Below are 11,015 nucleotides of genomic sequence, written 5' to 3' on the forward strand. Positions count from 1 at the left end.
GTTGACTATAGAACCAGTGCGAAAGATACTGTGTCTCTATGATTGTTCCTCTTGTTTGGGAGTTAAGAGTAAGCATTAAATTACTAAGGAACGTGATAGCAGAATTCCCTCAACAGCATCAACCAACTCAAAACTTTTTAAAAAACTCAAAACTCAATACACTTCTAAAAATATTACTAAACCCATCCTAAAAAAAAAAATTATAAAGTTGATTGCACTTGAAATGACTTCACTACTCCAATCTCCCTTTAACGAAAGCATTAAAGAAAGTGGTATACACGTCACATGCCAAAACTCTGTGTCGATCAAAGCAATAATAAGAAGGGCGCAACAACCATGAACCAGGGATCTCAAAGCATAGAAATCCAAAAAATGATAACCTTCAAGTCTTCTTCCATAATCATTCCAAGCGAGCCAACCCCAAAAGGCCTATTCTTGTTGTCCAAGGGCGACCAAGCTATGCAGTGGACTCACACACCTCTCATCTTCATTTACAAAATCAATAATAATACCACACCCCTTGCAAATATTGAGACAGTGAAAAGTTCCCTAAGCCGTGCATTGGAATTCACTACTATCCACTCGCATGCTGACTACACTGGATCGGAGGAGGCCGACTACAACTTCATTGCAATGCCCAGGGAGTGCAGCTCTCCAAAGCTTATTCAGAAGCAGAAGTGGATGAACTTTGAGTAAAATATTATCAAGAGATGAGATATTTGGCCAAGATGCATTCTGCAGCTTTATCATTGAACTTAAATAGAAAAGAGTTACACTTGTATTTGATCATATCAAGCTAACAAGATAAGCTTTGATGTGATAAGAAGATTTAAACAAAGAATAAAAGATAAAGAGATAATATAAAAGATTACAAACAATCAAAAGAGAAGTGATACAAATAAATAACTCTTGCAAGAGATAAGTAAGAGTCCTAGCGCACTTCTCTTGAGTAGCAGTAGACTCCTTAACAGGCCCCCTCAAACTCATGGGAGGAGGGAGAATCATGAGTTTGTCACGCAATTCCAAAAACCGAGAAGAAGTTAATCCCTTAGTAAAGATGTCAGCACATTGATCAATGGTGGAGATAAACTGAATCACAATATCCTTGTGCATAACCTTTTCTCTAATAAAGTGATAGTCTATAGCTATATGCTTTGTCCGAGCATGATAGATAGGATTAGATGCCAATGCAATGGCTCCAAGATTGTCACACCAGAGCTTTGGTGGAGAGAAAAGGGAGATCCTTAACTCCTTTAGAAGCATGCGTAACCAATATAGCTCAGTAGTGGCAATGGCCATAGATCAATATTCCACCTCTGTGCTTGAACGAGATACAGTTGGTTACTTTTTGGATTGCCAAGAGATTAAGCAATTGCCAAGAAAGACACCATACCCACTTGTGGATCTTCGGTCAATTGGATCACAAGCCCAATCAAAGTCACAAAATGCTTCTAGATGAAGAGGTCCCTTAGTGAAAGACAAGCCATAATCTGGAGTTCCCTTGAGATACCTCAATACTCTCTTAGCTGCAGTAAAATGAGCTGTAGTAGGACAGTGTAAAAACTGACAAAGATAATTCACTAAGAAGGATATATCTGGTCTTGTGAGAGTGCAATATTGAAGTGCACCAACAATATGCCTATACAGGGACTGATCTTCCAATAGTTCACCATCGAATTTAGTCAATCTTTTGCCGAAGTGCATGGAGCAGAATAAGGTTTAGCTCCTATCATGTGAACTCGATGTAGAAGATCAATAATATATTTGGATTGATTAAGATACAAACCAGCAGAAGTACGATGTACATGTATGCCCAAGAAATATGACAAATTACCCAAATCCTTCAACTTGATTTCAATTTGCAGTTTTGAGATGAGATCATTAATGCTGGATAGATTATTTCCAGTTATGATGATATCATCTACATATATAAGCACAAAGATGGTAAGAGAATCTCTATGAAGCAAAAATAAGGAAGTATCCATCAATGATCCTGTGAAACCGAGTTCAAGTAGAGCTTGAGTAAGTCTATGGAACCAGGCTCTTGGTGCCTGTTTTAAGCCATACAAGGCTTTGTGAAGCTTACAAACTGAATCAGGATATTGAGGATCAACAAATCCTCTTGGTTGTTCCATAAAAACTTCTTCATCAAGTTGTCCGTGGAGAAAAGCATTTGATATATCAATTTGTTTCAAAGACCAATTATAATGAACAGTTAATGCTAGAATCAATCTCACAGTTGCAGGTTTTATCATAGGACTAAATGTTTCTATGTAATCTATACCATCTCTTTGTTCAAACCCTTTGGCCACTAGCCGTGCTTTATACCTCTCAATGGTTCCATCTGGTTTTTGTTTGAGTTTATACACCCATTTCTTTCTGATGACATTTCTGTTGTGTGGTCTTGGACAAAGAGACCAAGTGTGATTTTCCTGCAAAGCTTGGAACTCACTTTCCATGGCAGCCAGCCAATGGGGATTTGAGGTTGTTTGAGTAAAGGTGCTCAGCTCACTAAAGGTAGAGATAGACTTATGCATGGCTTTTAGGGGATGTTTGGTAGAATAGTATAGCTTGAAATCAGTAAATATTTTAGGTTTTAGGCTGCTTGTTTGGGATCTAGTAACAATATGAGGTGAGCTTGGTGGATTAATCAAGGTAGGTAGTGAAGAGATGGAAGGAATATGATCTTCTAAGATTGGAAGAGATATGTCACATGTAGGTGTTGATTCTGTAGGTGAATCAATGGTTGTAGGTGAGGTTGGTGTGGTTGTAGGTGAAATAGGTGGAGAAGGTGTAACAGAATCTGTTATCACAATTGGATTGGATTCTGTAGGTAAAGAGCTTGAAGTTGGTATTATTGCAATGGGAACAATTGGAGGGGATGATGGTTCAACAACAATTGGTTCATTTGTGATCAAATCAGGTGAAATATTGTTAACTTCAATGAACTGAGAGAGTAAGGGAACAATACCTTGATTCAAAGAAGAGTCACTTGCTAAAGCCATGTGGGAGGCAGTACCTTGTGCCGGAAACAACTTCTCATCAAAAATCACATGCCTTGAGATAAAGACTCGTTTGGTGGAGGTATATAGGCTCCTATATCATTTTTAATTTAAACAATATCCTAGAAAGATGCATTGTCTACTTCTGAATTCAAGTTTGTGTCTATTATAAGGACGAAGAAAAGGATAACAAGCACAACCAAATACCTTTAAATTACTATAATTTGGTTCCTTATTGTGAAGTTTAAAATAAGGAGTAAACCATTTTATAGTTTGAGTAGGCAATCGGTTAATCAAATAGACAACAGTATGGCAAGCCTCAATCCAGAATTTAGAAGATAAATGAGATTGAGCAAGAAGTGTAAGGCCAGTTTCTATGATATGTCTGTGTTTTCTTTCTGCTATCCCATTTTGTTGGGAAGTGTGAGGACATGTTATTCTATGAAAAATACCATGAGAAGAAAGAAAGTTTTTGAATTGATGAAATGTATATTCACCCCCACCATCAGTTTGGAGCTGTTTGATCTTTGTTGAGAGAAGATTTTCAAGTAAACTCTTAAATTTGACAAAACAATCAAATACTTCAGACTTTAATTTTAAAGGAAAAATCCATGTATATCTTGAAAAATTATCTACAAATATAACATAGAATTTATAACCACTAATAGACACAACTGGAGATGTCCAGACATCACTATGAACTAATTCTAATGGAGAATTGGTAACATGAGTTGAATCCTGAAAGGTAGTTGTTTGCTTTTGGCTAATTGACATGGCTCACATAAAGAAAAACTAGACTCTAAATGACTGACAGGTAGATGTTGAGACTTGAGAAGACGCTTGAGAACTTGAGAATTGGGATGTCCAAGTCTATTGTGCCAAGTGACTTCACCAGCTTTGACTCCAAGAAAGGCAGCATGATTGCTGTGTTTATTGACTCCAAGAAAGGCAGCAGGCTTGTTATGTTTATTGATGAGAAATTGTTTCAGCTGAATTGGGTATAGACCATCCTCACTTGGCCCCTGCAATATTATCTCCCCGAGAGGTTGTCCTTTACAAGAAAATAAGAATCTGTCAGTTTGAAGTGGCAATTATTATCATGACATAAACGATTTATTGAAAGGAGATTAGCTGAAACATCAGGACAATGTAAGATATGTTTTAAATGAACAATAGTGTTTTGGAGTTTGAAAGAAGAAGAACCCGTATGAGTGATGGGAAGAGAGCTACCATTGCCTACAGCAACCTGTTCTTTCCCATTGTATGGCTGTTGGATTGTGAGATTTTTCAAGTCAACAGTGATATGGTTATTAGCCCCACTATCAGCTAACCAATCATCATCTTCACGTTGAGCATTAGATTGAGCAGTCATGGCTGCAAGCTCACTTGGAGGGTGTCTTCCTTGGTAGGCATAGTCCATGCGATGATAGCAGTCAAGTGCTTGATGGCTTGTCTTACCACAAATTTGACAAGGAACCCGATTAGTGCTATTAGAAAAGGTAGAATTTGTTCTACCTGAAATTGAAGCACGATTTGTTTGCTGAGGAGAATAGCGCTGACTAGCACTATTTGTTTGCTGAGAAGAATAGCGCTGACCACCAGGAGGCTTATCTAGTTGATTGCGTGCATTGTTCTTGCTGAATTTGGGCCTGTGAGTATTTGGCTTTTGAGAATAAAGCGCAAATGAGGTGGTCTCATACTGTTTATTCTGCTGCAGTAAAAGACGTTCATGGTTGAGCTGGGCAGACTGAAACTGATCTAGAGGCATAGCATTGTTATTTGTAACAAGAGAGAAGGTAGTGATAAAGGCATTAAACTGAGGATTCAGGCCTCCAACAAGGTAAGAGATAAGGTCTTCCTCTTCAACTTTCTTTCCAACAAGAGCTAGTTCATCGACAAGGGACTTGGCTTCTTGTAGATACTCAGAGCAAGTCTTAGTTCCTTGATGAAGAGTTTGTAATTGGTGCAGTAATTGACTGATGCGTGTCCTAAAAGGGCATGCAAAACGGGTAGCCAATGCAGTCCACACCTCATGGGAGGTATTCAAGCCGTAGACTGTTAGAACCACTTTCTCAGAGAGACAAGTGACAAGCCAGCTAAGAACATACTGGTCTTTTCTTTCCCATATAGCAGCTTCAAGATTGGTAACATCATCCTCTCCAGCAGTTTTGGGAAGGAATTTAGGTGGGCATGGTTCTGAGCCATCAACGATGTTCATAAGACCATGAGTACAAAGGATGGGACGAATCTGAAGGCTCTAGGCCAGATAATTACGTTCACCCAATTTACTAGGTGTAAAGCTAGTAAGATTGGGTATGGAGATAGTGTTTGCGGAAGGAGCCATTAGGTTGGAGGTGTTAACCTACAGATGGCTTTGATACCAAGTAAAATATTATCAAGAGAGGAGATATTTGGCCAAGATGCATTCTGCAGCTTTATCATTGAACTTAAATAGAAAAGAGTTACACTTGTATTTGATCACATCAAGCTAACAAGATAAGCTTTGATGTGATAAGAAGATTTAAACAAAGAATAAAAGATAAAGAGATAATATAAAAGATTACAAACAATCAAAAGAAAAGTGATACAAATAAATAACTCTTACAAGAGATAAGTAAGAGTCTTAAAGTGATACAAATAAATAACTCTTACAAGAGATAAGTAAGAATCCTAGTGCACTTCTCCTGACTAACAGCAGACTCCTTAACACTTGATGATTTTGCACCCACAGGGATAATCCAACATCTTTCCCCTAAAGTTGATTACACTACTCCCATTGAGGAGTGGCCATTGTTGCTTGTGTTCGTTGTGGTGGTCTGTGTGCTTCAACAGCCATATCTCTACAACCAACTTCATCAACTCATGGGCTAACTTGGCTCGAGGAGAAGATCTCGGGTATGAAGAGATGCCATTGCGTGATCGAACCATGTTAGGATCACGTGAACCGCTTATGCCTCTGCCGCTCCGCGTTTTGATCATTTAGAGTTTACAAAACCACTGCTCTTAATAGGTATAAATTAAATGATTAAATATACAATTTTTTATCCATTTAAGTTTTTGATATTAAATTATTAAATTCATTCATTCTTATAAGCTTAAGATTTTTGGGCAATTAGTGATTTTATTATGGTAAATGATTAAATCCATATCTTCTTATAAATTTAAATTTTATTTTTAAAGAATTGACAATTTAACAGGTAGCTTGGACACTAAGGTAGAGGAGAAGAAGGAAACCAGTGTCAGCTTACTAAAAATCACCAAAGAGCAAGTTGAATGACTTCATAAGAAAGCCAATGAAACCTTATATCATCAAAACATGGTGGCGACACATGCACCAACACAACCCTATACAAGATACAAAGCCATCATCGGCCACATATGGAGGTGTGCATGTAAGGCACGCGCGAGGGATAATTGTCAACCAACAAGAGTTAGCATCCGAGCTGAGGTCCGCAATCGGTTAAAACCGCCCCTCCCACAGAGATACTTTGGGAATGCAATTTTTGATACCGTGACATCAAGGTGTCTCTATGGCGAGCTCTTGTCAAAGCCATTGAGTTATGCTGCTGGTAAATTGAGGGAAGCAATTGAGAGACTTACAGATAAGTACATAAGGTCAGCTCTTGATTTTATAACGAGTCAAGAAAATGTGGGTTTGCTGAGGAAAAACTTCCACATCAAAGGATACATAGAAGCACCTTTTTTAGGGAACCCTAATATTGAAACCGGCAGCTAGATCCATTTGCCACTCTATAGTGCAAATTTTGGATGGAGAAAACCTGTATACGTGGGTCCATCGATCTTGAATTCTGATGGCAGGTCATTTATCATGCCAAGTCCTGCAGAAGATGCATCTCTTGTCATAGCAATGTGTATTCAAACACAATTCATGGATTCTTTTAAAGAGTTCTTCTATGAGGAAATGATTAGGATGCCATCTGCCGCCAAGTTGTGATGCTGATGGATCTTTGGTGATTTGTAGATTGTAGTTATTCTCTTTTTATTAATTGTTCAACCAGTGTAATTGTAACGCCCGAGGCTGGTGAGGATTGTTTTGATTGTTTTTGTGGCGTTGTTGTTTTGTTGAATTGTTATATACATGGAGTGCTATTTTAAATTGATTGTTGATAAATATTGTTTAAAATCATTTCCACAACCAAATAGGAGAACAATAGATGATAATTGTCTGGTTACATGATTTATTTTAGACTATCAATACCGAACAAATTAACATTAGGCATATCGTTTATTTATTTTGTTAGTTATATTTTTCCGAGTCTACTTCTCTGATGTGGAGACTTTTTCTACTTGAATTTGTTTGATCTTCTCATCAACGGCCTAGATTGATCTTTGCAGTGCTCCCCCTACTTGAGAATCCATATTTATTACGACTGGCTTGTAAATTTTAGTTTTCTGTAAACCCTCAGTTCATAACTCGTGTATAAAAAAAATAAAATAAAATAAAAGTTACACTCAAAAAAAAAAAAAAAAAAGAAATGAAAAAACTCAGTATTGTGGATGTCTTATTTTGTCAGGCACAAGGGCATGATGAGCTCCATACAGGATAGTGCTAAACTGAAATGGCAGCCGCCTCTGGCACATCTGTGGGCTTCTTAGCAGCTTGTTCAACTTGTTCAGCTTCTTTCATCTGCATCATGATGTCTGCCTTCTTCTCCAAAAGGGCTTCAATTTTGCCGTTGAGCTTCTCTAACTTCAGCTTTAGCTTCTCCATATCCTTGCTCTTGTCCTTCCCATCAACATCAAGTTTTCTTTTCTTCTCACCTTTTTCCTTCTTTTCTTTTTTCTTGTCTTTACCTTCCTTCACCTTATCTTTTTTATTCTCTTCCCCTTCTGATTCTTTAACATTTTCTTCAATTTCAATTTCCCTGGAGGTAACTTCAGGTTTACACTTTCCGCCATCAGCTGCTGCATCCGAGTGTTTCCTCTCTTTCTCTTTCTCTTTCTTGTCCTTCTTTTCTTTCTTCTTCTTTTTACCGTCTTTCTCATCATCTTCTTCTTTTCCCTCACCTGCTTCATCCTTATGCTTCTTCTCCTCCTCGTCTTCGTCTTCTTTTTCCCCGACTTTCTGTTTCTCTTTGTGCTCTTTATCTTTCACCTTCTTTTCTTTGTCTTTCTCATGAGTTTCATCTTTCTTCTTCATTTCACCTTTCTCCTTGGGTTCCCCATCTTCATGCTTCTTCTCCTCTAAATTCTCCTCATGCTTCTCATCCTGTTCCTTAACACTCGATCCTTTGTCTTTCCCTTTCCCTGTCACTTCTCCCTCCTTTAGGTCTTCATCTTTGTGCTTCTTCTTCTCTTTTTTATCTTTCTTCTTTTTATCTTCTTTTCCCCCTTCTCTGCCCTCATCTTTATCCCTTGAATGCCCATCATTTTTCTCCTTCTCTTCTTTTTTCTTGTCTTTCTTATCCTTTTTCTCTTTTGTTTTCTCTTCTTTCACGTTCTCTCCAGCTTCATCTGTGTTGACCTTACACTCTTTTTCCTTCTTTTTCTTCTTTTCATCCTCATCTTTCTCTTTCTCTTTCTGCTTATGCTCTCCATCTTCACCCTTATTCTTCTTTTTCTCCTTCACCTTCTCCTTTGACTCTTTATCCTTTTTCTTAGATTTCTCCCCATCTTCCTCTTTATGCTTCTCCCTTCTGTCTTCCTTGCATTTTGGCTTTTCTTTCTCGACTGATTTGCTTTTCAACTCAAGTTCCGTTTCATTCTTCTCTTCCACCACATCATTTGGTTCTACATTCTTCGTCTTGATTTTGACATGGAGTTCTTCCTTTTTGATCCTTTCTTCTCCACCAACAATGTGTTCAGATTTGTCTTCCATCTCTGAAATTTTTTCCAAGCGTTGAAAGGTAACTTCTTCACTTAATCTCAAGACTCCCTGAAACAAAAAGCAACCAACCAATAAGCAAAATAAAAGCTACTGAAAAAAGGAAGATCAATGCTAGAACTTGAAATGAAGTTTCACAGCTGTTTCAAATCCCTTGAAACTAATTGGTTCACAATTGTTTCCCTGTTTCCTAGCTGTTTCAAATCCATTGAAGCTAATTTCACTTCTACATCTCTCATATCCTTTTTCATGAATTAAATGTATGTTACATAAATCTAGGCCCTGCTAGTTGTGCACGAGTGATACAGCCCAATAGATGAAAATTACAAATGACATGTAGTTTTAATGAAAACAAATAAACATAGCAATCTTCCTAACATGCCCAAGAACAGATCAAGTGACAAATGCAAGTGTGGAATAATTCCAAACACGTTAGCTGCCCACCTAAGAGCATCTTTGGAAGATTGATATGTTTCTTTGTTTCATCAAAATTGCAAACTTTCATCTATTGAAGGACACAGGGAGTAACTAATATGCATAGAACATGATGAAACAAATGTTGCTTTCAGAATTTATATCAATCATATCCAATTGCATCCTGTGTTTGTTAGACTCTTCAAGTTTCTAAAAGAGGAAGAAAATCCTTTTCAAATCTAATTGTGCTGATTTCTTATCAGATGGCAAGCGTTTTTAGGTATTACTTCAATTAAATTTTGCCAATTAAATAACAAATCCCTTTATGGATTCCATAATATTAGCATTTCTTTAACAATTTTCGTCATATTTGATCACCTTTAGATATATTAGTCATACTTGTATGCTTATGTAATTTTCATATTGCAAATCTTTAAAAAGAGGCAAATGTCGGATCTAATACAAAATTTTTGGTTTACCAACAATACAATCACATAGTTATAGTAGTCTTCTATTTATCCATTCCTAAAAAAGGAAGAAATGGAAAAGAAATCAGCTTACTAAACAATAAAGATGGAAAAGAATAATATCATCCAAACCCAGAAATTGATTTCTTTTGCAGAGAAAAGGAAACTAGCAACAAATAAGATTCTCACACCCATATCAATAAAAAAGGCACCTACCCAGAAGATCCTTCCTTAGATCAAACAAAATTCTCACACCATTTAATCCCAACCAAAAGAATAAGAAGAACAAAAGTAAACCAATTTCCTTATCTACAAAATTCCAAAGCACATATTTCGGATTTTTCACACAGATAGCTATACATACAGAGCAATATGAGAAACCCAGAAATTTTACCTCGAATAGAGAATCCTTTGAATAAAAGGTTTTTGTTCAAAGAAAGGAAATGCTGCGAAGAGCTCTGGAACTTTCAAGAACGAATGAGAAGAACCAATGTGTAGGCTCTCTATTAATAGGCTTTTTTGAGCATTTAGTCTCTCACCCGCCAAGGAACCGACTCTTGACGCGTAAACATTCTGGTAGGACACTGCTATCACACGCTATGGTGGATGATACAGTAAAATATAATATCTCATTGTTTTCTTTTACCTTCTTGAATGATGGTAAAGCACTTGGAGATTTCTTGAGCATTTTTGTCTTTTTTCTATTTTAATTACCGTTTTGTCTTTTCTAGATCATTCGGATATATCCAGTTGGCAAATGACTGTGTCGTGAATTTGGCGGTACATGTAAATGATGTTCTGTTCATGTTCACTGTATAAAATGTAGGCTTCCCATTTGATGTATTTAATAAGAAATAGATTCGTTATCTGCCTGTAAAACAGGGTCTGAAGTTCAAGAGGTATATATTGATGAAGTTTTTAGGCAAGATGGTTAGGGGAGAAGTGGTTATGAAGTTTTTATCGAGAGTATATTAGTATATATAGTTGAACATAATTTTAGTCTAAGGTCTACTTAAGTATATTAAGTACTTTTTTTCTTTTATATTTTTTCACAATAAAAAGGTTTGAAATTCAATCGGAACTATATTGATCTGATTGGCACGAAGGAAAAGACTAGAGAATTAAAATACTGTTGCTTTGGGGTCATGTATATCAGTATATGGCACATTTGATCCGAAGCAAAATAATCATTTACTTTCACATTTTCTGTCCTTTTCTCAGGTTCTCTGTCTCATTCTCTCACAAAATAGTAGAGTGTCATAGGACTCAACATCCACTTCGTCATCA

The 11,015-nt window shown here is 36.9% G+C and overlaps 1 protein-coding gene and 1 pseudogene across 1 annotated transcript; one reads left to right on the plus strand and one right to left on the minus strand.

Moving 5' to 3' along the window:
• Positions 1 to 372: 372 nt before the first annotated feature.
• On the plus strand, positions 373 to 6,957 carry LOC132162351 (spermidine hydroxycinnamoyl transferase-like; annotated as a pseudogene).
• Positions 6,958 to 7,492: 535 nt separating this feature from the next.
• On the minus strand, positions 7,493 to 10,304 carry LOC132162184 (uncharacterized). Its single transcript, XM_088510865.1, has one exon. It carries the CDS (start codon positions 8,839 to 8,841, stop codon positions 7,573 to 7,575), a length of 1,269 nt encoding a protein of 422 aa, XP_088366991.1. The 5' UTR covers positions 8,842 to 10,304; the 3' UTR covers positions 7,493 to 7,572.
• Positions 10,305 to 11,015: the final 711 nt, after the last annotated feature.

The sequence above is a fragment of the Corylus avellana genome, chromosome 10 (genome assembly GCF_965113065.1).
Source record: "Corylus avellana chromosome 10, dhCorAvel1.hap1.2, whole genome shotgun sequence".
Classification (NCBI taxonomy): domain Eukaryota; kingdom Viridiplantae; phylum Streptophyta; class Magnoliopsida; order Fagales; family Betulaceae; genus Corylus; species Corylus avellana.

Excerpts from the sequence above, each read along its gene's own strand:
- LOC132162184 (XM_088510865.1), bottom strand. The coding sequence starts at position 8,841 with ATGGAAGACAAATCTGAACACATTGTTGGTGGAGAAGAAAGGATCAAA.